At 33.0% G+C, this 22,185-nt stretch overlaps 1 protein-coding gene across 3 annotated transcripts in view; it reads left to right on the forward strand.

Annotated features, from left to right (window-relative positions):
* Nucleotides 1-22,185, forward strand: part of LOC109092612 (neuron navigator 2-like) — a 126,924-nt gene that overhangs the window by 51,450 nt on the left and 53,289 nt on the right. For 2 of the 3 annotated variants that reach the window (XM_042759560.1, XM_042759558.1), the window contains exons 2-4: nt 10,196-10,313; nt 12,996-13,048; nt 22,116-22,185. The exon at nt 22,116-22,185 is cut by the window's right edge and continues 3 nt beyond it. In XM_042759560.1, the coding sequence (XP_042615494.1) occupies nt 13,046-13,048; nt 22,116-22,185 (73 nt within the window). In that variant the 5' untranslated portion in view covers nt 10,196-10,313; nt 12,996-13,045. Of the gene's footprint in view, nt 1-237; nt 303-10,195; nt 10,314-12,995; nt 13,049-22,115 lie in introns of all 3 variants that reach the window. The other variant, XM_042759559.1, reaches the window with a different exon arrangement.

Below are 22,185 nucleotides of genomic sequence, written 5' to 3' on the forward strand. Positions count from 1 at the left end.
TTCTCTCAATCTCTGGTACCCATCCACTCTTCTCAAACTCGATTTCACTCTCTTGCATTCAATCCAGGTTCATTTTAACTTCCTTTTCTCCATTAGCATGGATCTATCATTCTTCCTTCTCTGTCAGACCTTTCCTCACCTCTTCTGAATCGCTCTTTCTGTGGATGGTTGTGATGGATGCTTCTCTCCTCTTCTGATGGATTGTAAATGGGATCTGTGTGTCTGGACCACCGGCAGGTGAATTGAGGAAGATGAGTGTGCTGCTGTGGCGCTGGGATCAAAACAATCATAGCATGAAACTGGTAAAATACTTACTTTGGGTTGTGGGGTTCAGTAGGTTTGTTTGTCATTTAAGTTTTGAACTACAATTTATTGCTCATTTATTCCACTAGAAAACATATACAACTATATATGCGTATATAATTTGTTTTTTTTTATAGTGTATAATTCATAAATAATAATGGTAAATAATTAAATTGAAATATATTGATTTTATATTTATAATTATTATTTGCATACTAACATTTATACTATTATTAGTTTTTTATATATATATATATTTATTACAGTATGTAAATAATAATAATAATAATTGTTAATTTAAAAAATACATATTTTAAACATTCACCTGCACTCAATTTTTTTCAATATTTTTATTTTATTATTATTATTATTATTATTATTTACAATATTTTACTAATGTATTATGTTGTTTACATTATCGTTATGTTTTTATGAACAATCATGCTATTTAAAATCTTTGAGTCGAACACATTGCAAATCATGCATTTTATAGGCAAACATTTTGACTTGTGTCAAACGCAAAAATTATTTGCCATTTTTGCATTTTTTGTGTATTTCCTATGACTGAAAATAGTTGATGTACTGTAGGTTTTTGTTTTTGTGAAACATTTCTTAACTGCTGGTCATATTTTGTCTCACCTGATTTAACTTTTTTTTTTTAATGCATTTAAACTTATTTAGGATTCAAGACTTATTTATATTCTTGTGTGTTGTGCCAGAAAGCTCTTGTTCGTTGTTGCATATGATGTTTTACGTTAGCAGACTTACCAACTTAGACGGCAAGGGTTCACTTGTTTTGGATTTAAGAGCTATTCAGAGTCACATACTGGACGTTAACGCAGAAGTCTCTTGTTTGTTGTTGGTTATGATGTTTTCCATTAACAGAAAACTGCAGGTTTTTGCTTTTATTTGCTATGATTCAGTGTTTATGATAGACCATCTGACAGGTAATAGTAAAGCAACAGCTCAGCTTATAATGAATTTATTCTTATTTCTGAATGCACTCTTTATATTTTCTCTTTATTAATCCATGCACACCCACCGTAGTCTTTCCTGTGGCTTGTGTCGTGGTCTTATCCTCTGCACGTCAAAGCCACAAAGGCAGGCTGTCTTATTGCTTGTCTGGAGATGAGGTGATAAGGGGAGCCGTTTAATTATGGATTACATGTGCAGCCCAGCACAAGTGCCAGTGAACTGAATATGTTTAAGGAGGAAAGGAGGTGATGGAGGCTGAAACGTGTCAGTGTGACCCCATAATATCAGCAGTGAATATTGCAGTGACACCACAAGATGAAAGAATCAGAGCGAAGGCTGAAAGCACCTCACATTCGTTCATTCACTTTATCATCGGACCTTTAAATATTCCGGTCTGTGCAGCTTTTCAAACTTAAAGGAGAGCGAGATACACATCGTGACTACTTTTAATTAGAAACGTCCAATCTAATCAATTTCATGTACTCCGCAGCAGCCCAATTTGTGCAAATTAAAATGACCACATTCAAGACTTGCACTTGAGTTATTTTATCAGCTTCATTGTTTATTGATTTTTATGACCTTATGAACTGTTATGTGTATTGCAATATGGGAGATTTTAAAAAGAGCACATGATTTACTATAAAGAGTCATCAAACATTGACCTCAAAGGGCAGAGATTTCTAAATCATCTCTATTTTTCTTTCACCTTTCTCTCCCCTTTCCTTTAACTGCTCATCTTATAGGATTATTATTATTTCAGCGTTTACTATTTATAATTACTAATTTACCAGACACTTTTATTCAAAGCTAAGCATTTTGCCAGCATGTACTTTCCCTGGGATTCGAACCCATGACCTTGGTGTTGCTAGCGCCAACAGTTCAGCATCAATATTGAATATATGCCTTTTTCAATTAGTGTTAAGGGCTTTTTGCCACTTTATTGAGAATAAACAGGAAGGACACTTAACAAAAAATACCATAGTATTACCTCTTTTTTTTTTTTTTTTTTTTTTTTTTTTACATTATATCATGGTAATTTCATTGGTTTTGAGACGTACATAGTGCTATCAAGTTTTTAGACATAAACTGTACTATGCTAGTACCATTGCATTATTTTAAGTGCCCTGGAGTACTGCTGTATGTAAATACCACGGTTCGTAAATTTCAGTACCATAGTAGTGTCATTTGATAACATTACTTTACCAAGATACAATCACAGTACTTTTTTGCAACTTTGATGATGTTACCATGATACATAGATGGTAATACTATGGTACTTTGGTAATATACCATGTATTATGGTATTTTTGAGACATAATCTATATAGTATGACCAAGAACACCATAGTAGTTTGATAATACAAAAAAAAAAAAAAAAATTCCTTACAAAAAATAAAAACCCTTTGTACTTTTTGGTAAGTGATCACTGTACTATAGTACTTTGCAACCCAAGGATTTTAAAATTTTGTGTAATCCAAACCTTTTTGATCTAAAATATGAACTTAACCTGAGATTTTAAGTTAATATTTCATTAATTTAACAACTTGTATACAGTTCTCTGATGTCAAGGCATCAGAGAAGCATCTAATGGCATGGCATGCAGGTAAACAAATAAATGTTTTAATATATATTTTTTGTAAATAAGTATTTTAGTTCTATTATTATTTTCAAATTATTGATTTTAATGTTGCATTTTTATGATTTAATTAATTATTAGCTTTTGATCATCTCACAAACCCTCTCCCGAGTTTAAGATATCCTGTTGTAAGAGAGCGGATTTATGACATGATGCATTCCAGATTCGAACCCACATTGCCCAATTGAGCACCACAGACCATCTGGAGCATATGTGCTAACCGTTTAGTCTGACTTGTCTTTTTATCTGCCTGTAAACTGCTCTACTTGAACTTATATTCCATCAGTACAACGGAAGGTTTGTTGAGAGGTTCTACTGTAGTACTCATAGAAGTTATGTTACATTGTGTTCAGGGCTGAAGCAAAATCTACAAATGTTAATATTCATATTTCAGCAGAGCAGCCGGCAACATTCATTTCTATCAAATCACTTATTCATACAGCACAGGCTGAGCAGACAGCTGTCTGGTGCTTGAAGATGAGGAGTAGTTAATGGTGTTTAGTGACAGATCCACATCAACCCGTCTGTTAGAGCTGATGGTGCTTCAGTACAGCCTGGATGTGTCTCGTAGCCCCGGCCCTGCAGATGGCAGATTGTATGTGTGAATATTTAGAATCTAAAAGTGTACTGTTTATTTTGAGAACCGCAGCTCGAGTGTCATCAAGTGCACGTTCTGGTTCGCGCAGATGGTGCTGAACTTTTTGAGCACTCATTGAAGTAACATGTCGAGTTCTTCATCTTGAAAGCAGCACTTGTGCGAACGCCGAAACATTTCCCGCTTTCTGTTTGGTCTGAATGTGGCTCTTAATCCCGACTGAATTCTCACAGTCCCAGAGGTCATATTTGGTGGCGCTCACAGCAGTCTAATGTTCACGCTTTCATCTCCAAACCACAGACGTGGCAGCAGTCAAGAGCTGCTCTTGAAGGTTGTCATGTTAGCACAAGGCCAAAGCCACTTGAAGTGCTTGTGTTGCTCGGCGGACACAACCAAAGCCACACGTGCAAAACACTTGTGGACTCGATTAGTGTTTCTAATTTTAACCTAAATTATTTTTAGCTTTCCATTTATTGTTTTCATGAATTAATGAATTATTAATTTTATTAAACAAAATTTTATTTGTCAATATGCTGTGCTCTAAGTTGTACTTTTATTGTCCTTTTAATGTTTTCAATGCTAAAATTATGTTATTAACTGTAAAAGTTAGAAGAGCTTTCCTAACAACAAAAAAGCAATATACCATTTATTAGTGATAATATTTTTGACAATAATTATTTTCATGACTAATGACTAGTTATGACTAATAACCTATAAATGTTCAATATTAAAAATCTTTAAATTATAAAAAAATTATATATATATATATATATATATATATATATATATATATATATATATATATATATATATATATATAGCTGATGAAAAAGTAAAAGAGTGAAAACATCTTTTATTACAAAAAAATGGTCTTCAAAAGATCTACTGCTAGTTTAGCATTAAATGATGACAGAACTATATAAAATTAAAAAAATAGGTGCAAATAAGTTTCCACAATAAAATATGTAAATATTGGCTAAAGGTGATTAAAAAATAAATAAATAAATAAATCATACTTTTTTTTTTTTTTTTAGCTAATGCATGATATGTTCCTGGTATTATATCTTGCATGCCTAAAAAGAATCATTCAGAAGAAAGATTTGTGTGGGATTCACACATCACCAGTTCAAATTAAGGCCACAATCTCCTACAAGATATTTCATATTGCCATCTTACAATCTAACAAATGTCATTTTAAAATGCTGTTATGATACTTTAGGTTGGCCTAGTGTAGATCGGCACATTTTAAGTTGGCAGAGTGTACGTTAAAAGACTGCTGTTATTTCTGCCATTTCTCTGACTGAGAAAACACTCGGGCATGTCTTGTTCCTCTGTCATCTTCATGCTTTTGTGTGGTAACTGTCTAAAATGGTCCATTCTTCTCCAGGAATCGAGGGTTCCTTTCCCTGATGGGTAAGAGGAAGGATAATTTAACTAGGCCAAATCTGATCACAGGCTGAGGAAAAACACTTAAAAGCAGGGCACCTTGAGGTCACGTGGGGAGTATAATTATGGTTTAGGGGTCACGGCAGAGATGCAGGGAGCAGGGCATGAGAAAACTAAGGACAGACTTTTTTCAGTATTTACAAAAGCTTCCAGTGTGTGTGACTGAATTTGATGAAATGCGTCTGTTTGAGTTGTCATGTCAGGAGCTGCTTTGTCTTTGAAGATAATAGTGTGTGTTTCTTTATTTTCCCTGCCTCTCTGGATGAGAAGCTTTAATTGTGCGCTGTTTCTTTCTGATCGTTTAGGAAAAAGATCTGTCGAATCCTAAGTGTCTTCCTATCTGCTGGATACTCTGCTCTCAGTTTGACCCTGTGCGTTTGTGTGTGTGTGTTATTTTGGTCATTTTTTATCACATACTGTAGTACTGAAAAAACGTTGGAGGAATTACTTTGAAACAATTTTCATTCAGAAATTTCTATAGTAAATTTCACAAATAATTACAAAGAAATTACAAATTAAACATGACATTTTGAAGTAGACAGAAAAAAAATCTCCTGTAATATTTGTTTTATTTACAACTTTGAAAAATATTTTTACTGTGTCTCTATTTTGATCTAATCTACTCTTCTGGATAAAATCAGGCCGCTATTGTCACTAATAAGCAGGACAAAAGCAAATAGGTGGATATTAATTTCCCATAGAGGATCTCTCCCGAGTGGGTTTCTGTCTGTCTTGGGTAATAGATCTATTCATCCCAGCTACAATGGTTGTCCTAGTTCTGGATAATAATGACTAACACTGGTTTGTTCCTAAGTGGTTTTCCACACATAAGACACACAATAACAACAGTGTGTGATAATCCACAGTTAACACACAGCATCAAATGTAAAACAGTGTAAAACAAAATCCTCCTCTTTCAAGCTACTCTTGAATTATTACACAAAATGCATGTATTTAAAATTCCCTCAAACTATTAAAACAGAAAGGTTGCATTGATTTGATCATAAATACAGTCATACCTGACCATTTCTACTCAGTACTGTTCCTAAGATAAAGACCACCTTTTGTGTATATGCTACTGTTCAACATACAGTCTTATATGTGTGAGTAAACGTGGCAGGTTTTGATTGGAGGGTCTTGTATGATCTAGTGCATGGGCTCGATCTTTGAAACCTGCAGAGCGTGTTTGTTTTTGAGTGTGAGCTTAAGTTAAAGGGGGGATGGAGAGATACAGAGGGGGTCTGTAGACCATCAGTCACCCTTCTCACCACCCCGACACACAAGAAGCTGTCAGACCTCCCACATACTCTGTTCCTCTCTATACATGTGTGTGTGTGTTTGCATGCATATATATATATATATATATATATATATATATATATATATATATATATATATATATATATATATATATATATATATATATATATATACATATACACAGTCTGTATGTGTGTGTGAGAAAAGAAGCATTAAAGTATGAAAAAAATACATAAAAGTTTGCACTTGCTGTCTTCATTGAAGACATCATTGTTTAGCTGAAAGAAAATGGGAAAGATTTGTGAGAAACTAAGGAAATAATAAAAAAAAAGTCAGTTGAGATCATGAGCAGAATAGATCCTTAGTTAATCTACAGGATTCCTATTGAAATTATAATATATTAGAATCATATTATAATAATTATTACAATAATAATTTTGAACCATTTCTAAAGAATTTCATGCACACACATACACACAGACAGAAATTCTGAATAATTACTTATGATTATTTGTGTATTTTAGAATTTTTTTCATGATTTTATTGTAGAATTTCGGTTTACTCTGTAGAATAATAATTCTTTAGGGACTTTTCAGGATTCTTTACAATTGGTTAAAAATGATGACTATTCTAATATAATATAATTAAGAATATATTTTTATTAATTTTAGGATTGTTTAGAATTATTTGCAAATTATGATTTAAATTTTAATTAATTTATCAGAATAATAAAGTTTCAAATGGAATGCTTTTTTAAAAAAAATATTATAAATATAATTCCAATATATTATAAGTCTGATATAAATTCTTAAGAATATTCTTTTTTGTTCCATTAGGATCTTTTAGGATTATTTGCAAACTATGATTCAAAATTGATAAAATTTGTTATATATATATATATATATATAAAGGAATGCTGTACTTTTTTTTTTTTTTTAAGGGTAATGCAGGCATTATCTGATATGTCTTGGTCTCTGCATTTGACACTAAGCGTGACACATAGAGAGAGGTATATCTTAAGCAAAGTTTTCTCAACGATGCTCCAGAATGCATTTCGCCGCTAAAATTATCCCGCCACACCGCTGACTTGATTACAGGCGTGAATGTGGCAAGGCGTCCTCAGGGCTTCAGTGTTTATGAGGTCTCTTCACCTGCAAGAGCAGTATGACTCTGAACGTGAGGATGTACATCCCAGAGAGACACCGCAGCAGGTCGTCCTGTGATCACTACAAATCAGTAAGACATCACTGGTGTGGGGAGAAGGCTATCACTGCTGATATCTGTAGGCAGGCTGCAGGAGGGTTTATTTACAGTAGTCTCATGCAGCAGGTATAGATACGGTCCAGACTTACTGCTCAATTTACCACAAGCTGAGCTGAAGCTCTTTTTAGGTGTTTGTTGTGGGTTTATGAGGTTAAGATTATTTTTTGAGATTAGGACTATAGAGATTGCACCTTCACACAGCTCAGCGAAATCTAAAAAGTAACAAATTGCAAAAGTATATTTACTTATTTAAGACTGGTCAAATTCAAATGTTCTGTGTTATTTCAATGGCGTAATATTTGTATATTTACTATCTTAGTTAATATTTCTGGTCTCACTGATTTAAGCTGTTAGCAGGGGGGTTATCTGACCTTACATTCACCTCAGTTAAAAGATCTTTTGTAATTGCCTTAATGTACCATATTATTTAAAAGCCTCTCTCGTGAACCTAAATGGAAGTTCTGCTTCTGCCTGTCGTGCCTGTGGGAACAGCTCTGTCTGTGACTAACACCAACGGCCCTGTGATTAGTGTTTGACATGAGAGCCTTTGTAGTTGAACAGTGTTGTACCTCCCGCTTTGAGCTTAAAGATGAGTCCAAGTGACAGCTGTTGGTAAATTGTTGAAATACACCACACTCAGGAACTCCCGTTTGATATTTCCCCTCTTACTCACACAGGTAGTCAAACACTCTCATCACCAAATGCGTGTAAGAGCCACCTGGTCAGTACTCCAGAGTTGTTCAGTGACAAATCAGCCCTAAAGGCATGTCTGAACTCAGAGAACAGCTCACGCTCGGGTCAAGAGTTGACTGTACAAAACCACGAGCTCAGAAGAGTGCAGAAATACTAGATGCTAGTTTGACAACCACACAACAAAGCAGGATTTGTATGGGGGCGAATTTCTAAGTGCTGCTTTTGTGTGAGATGAGGGATTGTCACAATATTCGTACAGCATTGGGACTGAAGCATCATGCCTCAGTGACTCAGAATATAAAGGTCATCGTATAACTGTCATCGTAAGTGCTGATTCAGATGGCATGTATATGGATGTTTGTGAGTGATCAGGTGTTTTTTGCTATAAAGGAAAATGTCCCAGTGCAGGATGTGCAATGAATGCTGCTTTTTTATAAAGCTGGTATTACATTAACTTCATAAAGTCAATTTTAGACATTTTTACACATACAGAAATATATAGTATCTTTGACAAATATACTACTGTTCAAAGGTTGGGGTCGGTAAGATTTTTAAAGATGTTTTAAATGAAGCCTTTAATGCTCACCAAGGCTGCATTTATTTGATTAAAAATACAGAAAAAAAACAGTAATAGTGTGAAAAATTATTCCCATTCCCAAAATTATTCCCATTCCCTATTTTCTATTGTAATATAATTTAAAATGTAATTTATTAATGTGATGTAAAGCTGAATTTTCAGCATCATTACTCCAGTCTTCAATGTCACATGATCCTTCAGAAATCATCCTAATATGCTGATGTGCTATTAGCAATCTTTTTTAATTTTTTTTTTTTTTAAATGACTATTTTCAGTGTTGAAATCAGTTGTGCTGCTTAATATTTTTCTGGAAACAGTTATAAATTTTTTGAATGTTTAATGAATAGAAACCTCAAAATAACAGCATTTATTTTAAATAGAAATCTTTTGTAACATTATAAATGTCTTTACTGTCGCTTTAATGCGTCCTTGCTGAATGAAAGTATTCAGTTAATTAACTGTTACGAAAAGAAAGGCACAGTACTTTCAACAAATATATTAAAAATCACAATAAAGATTCAAGTCATATCAGTAGCCAAGAAAAGCTGTTTAATAATTATATACTTTGTTGAACAACATTTATTAGTGTACTTTTAAATTATCTTTTAAAGTTTTTCACAATTCTATATATATGCCAAAAACATATCAGCCAGTCTGAATAAATAAATAAACAAGCAATCATTCTTACTGCACCTTCAAAGCATTGTTACAAATGTTGATATGATCGTATTGACTTAAAGGATTACTGAACTGATGAGCTAAAGGTAATACTGAAAAATATTACAAAATATTGTAATACAAAAATACAAAAAATAAAAATAAAATGGAATAAACACCTGCTATATAGGCTATTATTTTATTTCAAATTGTGATTTTGAAGGCAAATGGGAAAATACCATGGTATTTACATGTAAGTTCAAAGAATATCATGGTATATGTAACACAAACAACAAAAATGAATAATAGCTAAAATAGCTATCATATTTTTTGTTAATAAAAGTAATTAAATGCTGGAAGTATGTTAAAGATATGTTTTAGAGAAGCTTTATTTTACAAAATAAAGTGACGGATTTGGCATCTCAGTGGTTTTTAATGCTTGTTGAACTGCTTGACTTGTTTACCTCTTTTTCTTTACTTGTGACGGGACGCAGGAATGTTTTTGGACAGACCAGCTCCAAACAGCAAACAACACATGACTCCTTTCAGAGGTTTAATTTAGGCTCCCTCGGGGTCTCCCTCCTCCTGCCCCAGTGAAGGGGAGAATTTGAGCATTATTCCTGCTGAATAACTTGAATAATGCACAATGGAGTGGACTTGAATAGAGCAGCGCTGAGTCGCGGACTCGCCGGAGAGACGCGTCCCGCTTACGTGAACGTCGTCAGTCATAGTTGTTTGAAACTTTTTTATGGATGGATTTATAAACGAGGTTTCTTTTCTCATGTTGACAGATCTACACGGACTGGGCCAATCACTACTTGGCAAAATCGGGACACAAGCGGCTGATTAAAGACCTGCAGCAGGATGTGAGCGACGGCGTGCTGCTGGCTGAGATCATCCAGGTCATTGGTGAGCGATTCACTCTCCCTAAAACAGACAAAAAGAGTCGATCAAAGATTTTCTGTGCAAGGTGTTCGAATCAAATTACATTTTATATACAAAGAAAGTATATTGCAAGTAAAGTGTCTGTGCTGATGTTTCAAATAACTTTAGTGAAAATAAATTGTCAAAATATGGGTGAAAGTTTTCCATTGTCAACAGATATTTATGTTATTAAAAAATGTAAGAGAAAATTATACTAAATTTTATTGTATTTTAAATGATTAAAAGCTTCTTGCTGACAATTGGTAAAGCTGCTTTTTAATTAATTCATTCATTCATTCATTCATTCATTCATTCGTATACTGTAGGTAATTAGTTTTGTGCTCAATTTATGAATTTATTAAACTAAATTGAGATGATAAAATCATGGATAATATAATCAAGCAAATTAAAAGAGCGATTTTTTTATTTATATAGCTCTTTTAGTTCAAAGTGTGTTACAAGCAAGAAGGAACCAAATGCAAAAACAATAGAATACACCAAATACAAAATAAAAATAAACCCATTAAAATACAAGAACAAAAAATTAAGTTTATATGATTAAAATAAGAAATATAAAACAAAAATATTAAAAAGGAAGGAAAACAAAACACATAAAATATACAAAGACTTTAAAAGACATTACAGGAAGGCCAGATTAAAAAAAAAAATGTTTTTAATTTAGATTTAAAACTATTATTTAAAACTATTAATACTTTATATTTTTTAGTTCTACTATGAGGTACAGTTAGAAGAAAAGAATCTGAAGATCTGAGAGTTCTTCTGGGTTGATTTACTATAAGCATTTTTGAAAGATAGTCTGGAGCAAATCCATGCAATCATTTTTCTGTATTGTCCAGAGAGAGAAATGGTCTTACTTTAGCAATGTTCTTCAGATGACAGAATGCAGTTTTTGTAATATTACATACATGAGCTTTAAAGTTAAAATCCAAATCAAAGACAAGCCACTTGGCTTGGGTTTAATCCTTGTATGTTTAGTTTAAGGGTCTATTTCTTTCTCTGTGCTTTCGATCCAGTAATCAAAACTTCAGTTTTATCTTGGTTAAGTTGTAAGAAATGTTGTGGCATTCAGTCATTTATGTCCTAAATGCAATTTGCAAGTTAATCAAGTTGAACAGGATCATCAGGAGCCATGGCTACAAACAGCAATAATATTGCATTAATATTACATAATCTATTTATATAGTTCTCTTGAATTAAAAACCTGCATTTTTTTTACTAAAATTTAATTAATTATATTAGAAAAACATTTCAACTACTTTTACTATTGTAAATGATGACATTTTGTTTCATTTATTCATTCATTCATTCATTATAAATTTGTATGTTTCAAAACCATCTGAATTAGCAATGCTTTTTGTACACTAATATTTCTAAATACTAATATTTTAACAGTGATCATTCTGTTATGGCAGACTATTAATTAGCTCAAGGGTGTGTGACCTCTTTGTAGCTGTACCTAATTGCAGGAGCTTTTAATGTTTTAATGTTTTTAAAGTATTTATGTACTTTTGAGTGCCTGGTAAGAAAATCAGCAGCTCTTCCCATGGACACACAAAAACAGAGTTTTTCATTACCTCTGTCCTCTTAAAAGTGTTGTAAGAGCTGGAAAGTATTTGGTTACTTTCTAAGAGCATAAAGTACAGTGTTCTTGGGTGAAGTGGTGTTAAATTACTCATCATTGTGGTCATCCCACTGTCCTCTAGTGTTTTCTACATCTCAAGAGAATCAAACACTTGCCAATTGAAGCTGAAATCCGAACTGCCCTGTCTGACAGACACAAATTCCATACGTGACATTTTTATTTATTTATTTTAATGAGAGATGATGGATTTTGCCCTAAAGTTTTGAAAGTAAATTTTAAAATAAGAAAATGCTTGAAATGGTGACAATAAGGACATTTTGAGCTTACACCAACTTACAGGGCAATCCTGACTTTTTCCTCGCAGTAACGAGTTCATGCATCGCAAGTTAAAAACTCATAATTGTGAGTTTACATCATATATATATATATATATATATATATATATATATATATATATATATATATATATATATTCCCTTCTAGTGACTTTCAGAATTGCAGATTTTTTTATTACATGGTGGAAATGGGCTTCAATATTAAATAACATTATAAAATGATAATTAAATCATAAATTATTTAGAAGACATGGCCACCCAAATGGTTCTCTGGTAGTCTGAGAGCCCCTTCTTCTCAGATGTGTCTGTCCTCCATGCTTACTCACCTGACATCTTACACATTCCTGACACATATTTCCCACAGCACAGGCTGTAAAGTGATTCCTGCAGGCATGTAGCTGTCATTGTAGCTGTGTGTGCAGTTGTCAGCTGTGCGTGAACGGCCCTGTTTCAGCTGCCGTGTGGTGGGGGGTGGTGCTGGGCCCGCTGGGATGCAGGGTGGAGAGCAGTCACCCTCAGGAAAGCCCCAAAGCAGTCTCATCCCTGCAGGCCCTGCCACACAGTTGCTCAAACTGGATCTAGTTTCCACATTAGGGGTCAAAAATCTGTCCGGCACAGAAACAAAAAGGACATACTGCACATTAGGCTTACAATTAAGGAAATCTGTCACTTATTTTCTTTTTTAGCAATTCATTTGTCTGTATTTCTCTCTCTTTTCGGATTTCACAGCAAATGAGAAGATTGAGGAGATTAATGGATGCCCTAAGAGTCGTTCTCAAATGGTAAGAACTTGTGTTTTATTGTCTTCTGCTTGTTGTTTTTACTGCCAGTGTATTTTTATAATGACTTTAATGCACTTTTGTGCATTAAAAGACAATGTTAGATCTGTCCAGGGAAACTACACTCAGAAAAAAGGTACTAATTGTATTTAAAATGTACTGATATGTCCACTTTAGGTACTAATATGCACTTTTAAAGTTCTTGGATGTACTTTTAAGATATTAATATGCACCATTTAGGGGTAAATAAGGTACAGAGATGTACCTTTTAGTTTATTCTACCTTAGGATACCGCCACAGAGACAGCTTTGTGCTTTTTTTTTTTCTTTTTCTTTTTCTGAGAGTGTAATACATTAGATTCTCACTGATGTTGCCAGCAGGCTTATGGACATGCACTTTAATACTGTTATTTTTGCTTCTCTTGTGGTGTCTCTTTAGAAACTTCTGGTTTAAGGGGGGGGGGGTAGTTTGGCAGATACTTTAAAAAACTCTCAAAACCATCAGTAAATGTATAGGTTTGGAAGAAGCACAAGCCAGATTACAGACATAAAGAGCTATTTTAGCCAAGCCAAAGCTAAGCAAAACAAACCCTAGAAGTCTGAGTATCTTGACAGTCGTATCACACATGAACCAGGGGCAGGGGTTGGTTTTGACTTGTCTCGATTACAAAGGCGGCTATCGAGCCTGATTGGACACAACAAAGGAATCATTTTCAAAGGGCTTGAGGTCTATACGTGCGTTTTGTTGTTATTAGAGATTTGGATTGTAATGTTGGTCTATTGAGGAATAGCTCTTGTTTTGACAGTGATGAAACCCAGCTGAAACCATTGCATGTTGGTTTTGGAGACTGCTGTGCTGCGTTCTTTGGACAACTAGCTTCACTAGAAAGATAATATTGTTGCAGTTGATACGGATGGGAATCCCGAGGAATTGAAAGATTCTGGTTCTGATTCCAATTAATGTTTCTTAGCGGTTCAAATATGGATTCTTTTAGTATTTTTTTAGAAAGAAATATTTGGAAAACTAAGCATGATAAATTCATTTTTATATTTTAAAAGAACAAATATGAATGAAAGATCACAAGTTTGAGGTTGGTAAGTCTTTTCAAAAACATTCGCTGAGGCTACATTTATTTGATCAAAAATACAGTAAAAACAGTTATATTGCAAAATGTTACAATTTAATATTTGTTTTCTCTGTTAAAAGAAACATTTTTTATTATTATCAATGTCGCTTATATATTTTTGTGGAACCCGTAATAGATTCATTCATTCCTTCATTCATTCCCAAATTAGAAATCTTTTGTAACATTATAAATGTCTTCACTGTCGCTTTTAATCAGTTTAAGTATGAATTGTATTAGGATTAATTTCTTTCCCAAATAAATAAATAACTGACCCCAGACTTTTGAAAGGTAGTGTAACATCATTAAAAGGAGCGTTTATACAGTAATGGCTTCTCATGCTTTTTAGATGTGGCATCCAATAACTATATAATAAATAACAATACTAAACAAACAAAAATAATGTAACATCTATTTAATTTTTTTGTTTATCTTTTATAAACAACAACAAAAAAACACTGATTACAATAACATAATGTGTATCCTTAATTACATAAAAACTTAATGACTTGTGGTTCAATAAGTGAATAATTTCCATTTTAATAAATGCAAATTTTTCCTGTGATAGCAAAGATAAATTTCAGGAATCATTCTAATATGTTGATTTGGTCCTCAAGAAACATTTTTTATTATTATCAATGTCGCTTATATATTTTTGTGGAACCCTTAATAGATTTATAACATATTTATTTATTTTTTTTGTTTATCTTTTATTAAAAAATAATAATAAAAAAACCACTGATTATAATAACATAATCTGTATCTTAAATTGCATAAAAAAGTAATGACTTGCGGTTCAATAAGTGAATTATTTGCATTTTAATAAATGCAAATTATTCCTATGATAGCAAAGATGAATTTCAGAAATCATTCTAATATGCTGATTTGGTGCTCAAGAAACATTTTTTATTATCAGTGTCGCTTATATATTTTTGTGGAACCCGTAATAGATTTTTAACATATTTATTTATTTTTTTCTTTTATAAAAAATAAATAAACACTGATTACAATAACATTATGTGTATCTTTAATTACATAAAAAAAATTAATTACTTGCGGTTCAATAATCGAATAATTTGCAGAATAATTTGGTAACCACTCTGATTCAATGTTTTGATTCACAATAACCAACTCATCGTTCATTCAGGAAATGGGCTTCATTGGTTGCATTGCATGTTGTTGATTCACTAAAAAGAACTGACTCATTAGAGTCATTGATTTAGCATTGAGACTTTGTAATTGAAACTGAATAGTCAGAAAAATAGTGCACTAATAAAACCAAATATTGTGAAGATTATTTGATCCTGATATTTTTTTTATATATAAAATGAAACTGTTCAGATAAAGAACCAGTTCTTGTTTCCCAGCCCTAATGCTTCGACCAGCTTCACAAAGAAAGTTTTGCTGGTAAACAGCATGACTATGCTGGTCTTTTCAGATGTGAGAGGTAGATTAGGGGTTTGGGGTTAAGTTGAGTGGCAGGGGTCTAATTGTTCAACCACAGGAGCTGATCTCTTTTACCCATCTTTCTCATTGCTATCTCTCTGACTTCCTCTTTCTTTGGATCCATCAATTAGCTCTGCCCCCTTAGCAGCAAATTGCACTATAATTTATTACATTTAGACACACACAGCCTTTGTGTTCCCATTTCCTTTTTCTTTTTCTTTTCTTTTCTCACTGTTTTCTCTTATCCTGTAGCTGCATGAATACTCAGGTCTTTTGAATTTGCTCTTCTTCTATAACTCGGCTGGTGGTAACTGTATGAGTGTATGCATATATGCATATCTTTTTGTACATCTCGGCAGGCATTCTGTATTTATGCATCTGAATGCAGTTTTCCTGTATGAGTCACCCCAAAGCTGTTTAAATTCCAGCGTGTGTATTTGTTTGTGTGCGTGTGTGTCTTTAGCTAGGAAGCAAAGCACTGCTGGAAGCAGGTGCAAGCAAAGCCATTATGTAAATATCATCATTGTGTGTTTTTATGAAGAGCGGGAATAGCCCAATCGCTCAGTGAATGGGCCTCTAGCAACAGCTTACAAGCACTTGGGTTGATTAGCATAAAGATCCACTGGGCAGAATAATATCGCTGTGACTGCTAATTGCTGACATGATACTTAACCTCAGCATTCAGATGGTTAAATATGTAAACACATTTAGATAATCAGCAGAGGGGTCTGGGCTCATATTGTAAACCGAGGAGTGGAATTTGAATGCATTTCTCACAATAGCTTGGAGATCATAATATTGATGCAGCTAAGCATATGATGAATTTTATTGAACAGTTTTGAGTGCTCAGCATGAAATGCAGTACACAACCCATCTTCCAAAGCACGTCATATTTAAAAAATAATAATAATAATAATAATTGGAATGGGTTTTATATAAGAAGCTTGCTGATGTTAACCAAAGTGTTGAAGCAAATCATTACATTTTTATTAAATGATTAAAGACTATGAAGAATTTTTTTTCTTCTTTAAATAAACATGCACTTAAGAATATCATGCACATTAAGACCAAGAAGATTTATTAGAAAAACAAAGTGTACTGGGGTTAATGTCTCTTATGCTCACCCCAGCTACATTTATTTGATCTAAGATATGGTAAAAAAAAAAAAAAAAAAAAAAAAAGTTTATTTTTAATTTAAAATAACTTTTTTTTATATTAATATATTTTGAAATGTTGCTGAATCTTAACCCATTGCTCCAGTTTTCAACATCACATGATCATTCTAAAATCATTCTAATATGCCGATTTGGTGCTTAAAAAACATCTTTTTGTGGAAACCATGATACATTTTTTTTTCATGATTATTTGATGAATAGAAAGTTAAAAATAATTTATTTGAAATGTACAACATTTGTAACAATTTAAAAGTCTTTACTGTCACTTTTGGTCAGTTGAATGCATCCTTGCTGAATAAAAGTATTATTTATTTATTTATTTATTTAAAACCTGACCCCAAACTTTTAATTGGTAGTGTGTGTGTGTGTGTGTGTGTGTGTGTGTGTGTGTGTGTGTGTGTGTGTGTATATGCTTTCATTTAGTCTTTGATTGTGTGCTTTTATTAATTTACGTTTAATTCAATGTTTTTTTGGGTCTTAAAATATATATGGAAAAAAGGTAAATATGTATGAAATAAACATGCTTAATTCATTATGTGGAGTGTTAGTTCTTTCTGTTGAAACAATATAAGTGTTACCCCTGGATATTTTGTGTTCATTTGATAGCTGTTTCATCAGTCATTCACCTTTGGGGCTGTTTTTACACTTGCTGGTTCCGTCTGATCCCTTTCAGATCTTCTCCTCCTCCTGTTTAACCCACCAGCAGTGCAGACAAAGAAAAGCACAAGATATGCAGCATTTATGTCATTGGCTGTTGACACAGTGCTGCTAAAACACACAGCAAATCTCAGTGTCGTAACTCAAATTCATCTCCCTACTGGTGCGTATTGACACAAAGATGGAAGCTTCAGCTGAGTCATTCTCTGGTCACACGTCTGGTGGAAGTTAGCGAAGCAGCTAACATGACTTATAGCACCTTAAAGTCATTTACTCTGTCACAAAAGATCATAAGCAAAAGATGTAGCATTAACCACTTTCCTGAACACTCTTGTCTTTTGTTTTGTTAGTTAAGGGGAAAAATTATAAGGGGAATGATTGGCATGTTAATCTAATTTGGTTGTCTGTCGATCATCATGGGAGTTTTTTTGTGTGTGATTTGTGCTCAGGATGTAGAAGGAATCAAAACACGGGCCACATTCTTCTGTAGAGGCGCTCGTTGTTCTTGAATTTCTTTGCTTTAATTTTAATGAGACCTGGAGTAGATAAGTGGTGAAAGTCAAGTTGGATGAGATTCATTGTTTTTGTTGAGTAAGTGTGAGTGCAAATTATTGTTTAAAAGTTTGAGGTCAGTAAGAATTCAGCTTTGCAATCTCAGGAATAAATAACATTTTAAAATATATTCCAATAGAAAACTTAATTTGATGGTATTTCTTTCCTTATTTTTACGGTATTGTATCTATGAATAAAAAAAGATTTATTTCATATGAAGTTACATGACACTGCACTCTAGATAGAATGTATTTCTGCACAGGTCACATATTAAAATTGCTTTATTTTTGGTCATATCTTGAAATGGTCACATTACCTGTTCCATCAGTTGCTTTGACCTGGAAAAAACACATTTCTAGTTTTATGCATTAAAATATGGAAAAAAAAAGAAAAAAGGTTTGTTATATACAGTATATTATTATGTTTTTTTTACTAAAAGCTGAGGTATAATAGTTTAAATGTAAGGTGACATTTTTCTTTTTTTTTTTCTTTTTTTTTTTTTTTACTTCATTGCATTAAACTCAAAATGTGTTTCCGGGTCATAGTGACTTTAATGATGTTTTTGGATTTTCTTAATCCTTTGTTTCACAATACAAGAATTAATTGTATGAAAACTTACAATAACTTTAAGAACCCAAAACGTAGCTTGTGGGAAAGAAGTGCATTTATTGAAACTAAGCTTGGTGCAAATTTCTGACATTAGACATTGAATACAAGTGGATAAAGTCTATTGAACAAAATAATTTTGATCTGATCTTGAAAATCTCGCACAGTGATTAATGAAATTAAAATGATCATAAAATAACTAAATTATATGAATAAGTGGAGCTTGGAGAAAAAAAAAATTACTAAGCCTGATAAGACACCGTCCTAAAGTAATTCTATTAATATGCATGTGTCTGTTTTTTTCATACAGTATTTCATGTCAGTACATAAAGTGCTCCCTGTCACATGACCAACTCGCCTGTCAATCATCACCTTTAAGTACATGCATTCTCTCTCTCTCCTCAACTCTAACCCACTGTCACATAAACACACTTCCACACAAAGAGGAGTTTATTAGGAAACCAGTGGTGATAAAAAATATAATGACAGAGAGGGAGATGGAGACAGATAATGAGAGAGACTGTGTGTGTGAGGAGTCTCATATAGAAGGAATGTATCCAGTATATGTTCAAGTGTGTGCGTATAAGCAAGTTTATGTGCTTGTGAAGTTGTTTGTTTAGCAGGCTGTCCCTCTCTTAAACACGATTTTGTTCGCTCAGGTGCAGATACACTCTCACAGTCTTTTACAGTCTCTCAAGATGAGATACAAATGAAGCGCTCTTTTTTCAGGTACGGGCCTCTTGTTGCTTTAAGGGCTTCCTGAATTGATTTTTGATACAGGATAAGCATGGAAGGAGGAGTAAGAACTTAAAATGCTCATTATATTGTTATTTCTGATAGAAATATTCGAGTGTTGTATAAACTGTGACAATCATACAGCCGCATGAATGGAAAGTAAATATGATTTTAAGTAAATTCAATTGATGTTTATCTTGGTTTAAGCTTCTTTGTGCCTTAATGGTATTATGGAAATAAGGTTTTTATTGTTTTCATTATGCACATAAACTGACAGTTGCCACTAATAAGCTACTACTAAATATTGTAGAAACTTAATTTTCTGTAAAGTTGCTTTGCAACAATTTTTATCATAAAAAGCGTTACAAATATAAACTTGAAATGAACTGAATTATGTTTGTAAGGTTTTTAGCTTATTTGGCCAGTCAAACATTTTGCTGAAGTATTTCAGACCTTAAGTGTTCACTTAAAATATGTAAATATATTTGGAAAAAGCTTTAAGCTCAACATTGAGCTCAAATATGCATTGTGTCATTATTACTGTGTTTTTAGTGAAAGAATTATGTATATTAGACGATATTTGGTCATTTTGAGACAATTTAACTTCCTTTCATCACTTCACTTCCTTTTTCCAATATCTGTGTCAATATTTTTTCTTATTAGAGTATTGTAATAATAGTTTAGCATATTGTCTAATATTGTCAAATTAAGTGTTGATTTCATTGAATACAATTTTGTGTATGTATGTGCAGTCTTAAAATTATGTTTTATTTTTATTGAAATCAAATGTAAAATTCAAATGTTATCCTATTTTATTAATTTTATTTTGTTTTATTTTTTATTTTAAGTAAAAATATACATTGCACATTTTATCAGCCAATCTAGATCGGCATTGGTCTTTGAAAAACACATATTGGTCAATAACTAGTATTTATCACTAATTCGTACATTAGTTTACAGTATGTTTGGTTTGGGTGCTTTTATGACTCTGCAGTCAGTTGTTTGCTTTTATTCCAGTAGCTTCTGATTTCTATTGACCCAGTGAGTTTTAAATGCAGCTATTATGAGAATGTCATTCAGAGTGGTGTTTGCTGTCGTGCATGACCTGTGCACCAACAATCAGAGAAGACAATGTTGTTATGTTAGAGCTAAATTGCCCTGCACTCCATTTTTTAATGCATTCATATTGACTTCATATATTATTATGCCTTGTAATTCAATTCACAAAGAGAAAGAGGATATAGATTCATTTCAACCCCTCTTTCTGAGATATCTTTTATTTAGAATCTTTATTTTTAGTCCTGGATGTCTGGGATGTGGTTCCTTCAAAAGGCCAGAGGAATCTAGAGCAGATTCTTTCCTCACATTTCTAGATCTCCCTTGACCCTTTAGACCAGCAACTGTTGGCTGCCAGCAACTGGGATACAGTCAGTGGGGCAGAAATGTGTTGCTATTGCTGACATAATTCACACTTGTGCTGACTAACCCATGGCAGATGACCAGTTCTTTAATGCAGAACATGGGCAGTAAATCAAAGCCATGCTCTATTAATTATACAGTGGCCCCCAAAAAATATTAGGACACTTGAGCATCAGTTAAAAATGTATGAATTTCATTGCATAACAAAATAAATCAAAGCAAGCAACTTCTGCAAACAAATGATGCTAGTGTTTTCTTAGAACTGACTTATTTTAGCCATTTTTTGCACTGGCTTTTAATGAAGTTCCGCCAATGTTTTAATACTGTACCTTTTAATAGTGAACAATGTATTATCAAAACATATGGGACCCATATGAAATTACTGACTTGTTTTAATATTTGTAAAAAGGCTGGTGCATTCATAAGAGTTGGTAATTGATACAAAATACAGCTTTGACATGAATAGAGTTTACACTAAATGAAAATTTATTATTTGAGAAACTACACATATTAGTCTTAGTAGGAATATTTGTCACCTTTTTTAATAGACTAGGCAAAAATGTAAAAAAATATTCTATATTAGATAAAAATCACTGTATTTTATTGTATACTACATTATTATGGTAAAATTATTATGAATAAATTCTTATTTTTATTCTTATTCTTATTATTACTATTATTATTATTTCCCTGAAATATAGATTTTAATTTAATGTCTACTAGTATATATATGTGTGTGTGTGTGTGTGTGTGTGTGTGTGTGTGTGTGTGTGTGTGTTTTTTTTTTTTTTTTTTTTTTTGTTATTTTGTTGTTATAATATGATGTATTGGCTCTATAAATAGAACCATGACTAAGGGTAACCTCGACCCGAGAGTATGGTAAATGTCATTAACCTATTCCTAGTAGAGTCCACATGACCTTTATGTATAGCCTATTACATCACTCTCCTTTTAGCCAATAGGATACGCTTATGCTCTGAATTGAGTGACACTAGGATACAGCTGGGTCAGCGTCAGGGCCTCGGCGGCGTCTCCTAGCAACAGGGCAAACGTGACTCCCTCAGCGATTGGGAGCAAAGACTTTGCATACTGCTTTGACTGAGCAGCCAATCTATGCTCTCTGATATCACTGCAGCTCCTAGAGTGAGTGAACGTCCAGTCACGTATTCAGCCACAGAGCAGATGTGAAGCAACTTCAGTCTAGACTGCATGGACACATACAGCATCTATTCTGAACTTAACCGGCCTGTTTGTTTTAAGTGATAATGGCTCCTTTCTCTGTTTAAATGTGTGTGTGGTTTGTAATGATTATATTAAATAATCGCTACAGTGCTTATCAACATTAATTTCTCTCTAGATCGAGAACATTGATGTCTGTCTGAGCTTCCTAGCAGCAAAAGGTGTGAACATACATGGACTTTCAGCTG

Source organism: Cyprinus carpio, chromosome A7 (assembly GCF_018340385.1).
Source record: "Cyprinus carpio isolate SPL01 chromosome A7, ASM1834038v1, whole genome shotgun sequence".
In the NCBI taxonomy this organism is placed as follows: domain Eukaryota; kingdom Metazoa; phylum Chordata; class Actinopteri; order Cypriniformes; family Cyprinidae; genus Cyprinus; species Cyprinus carpio.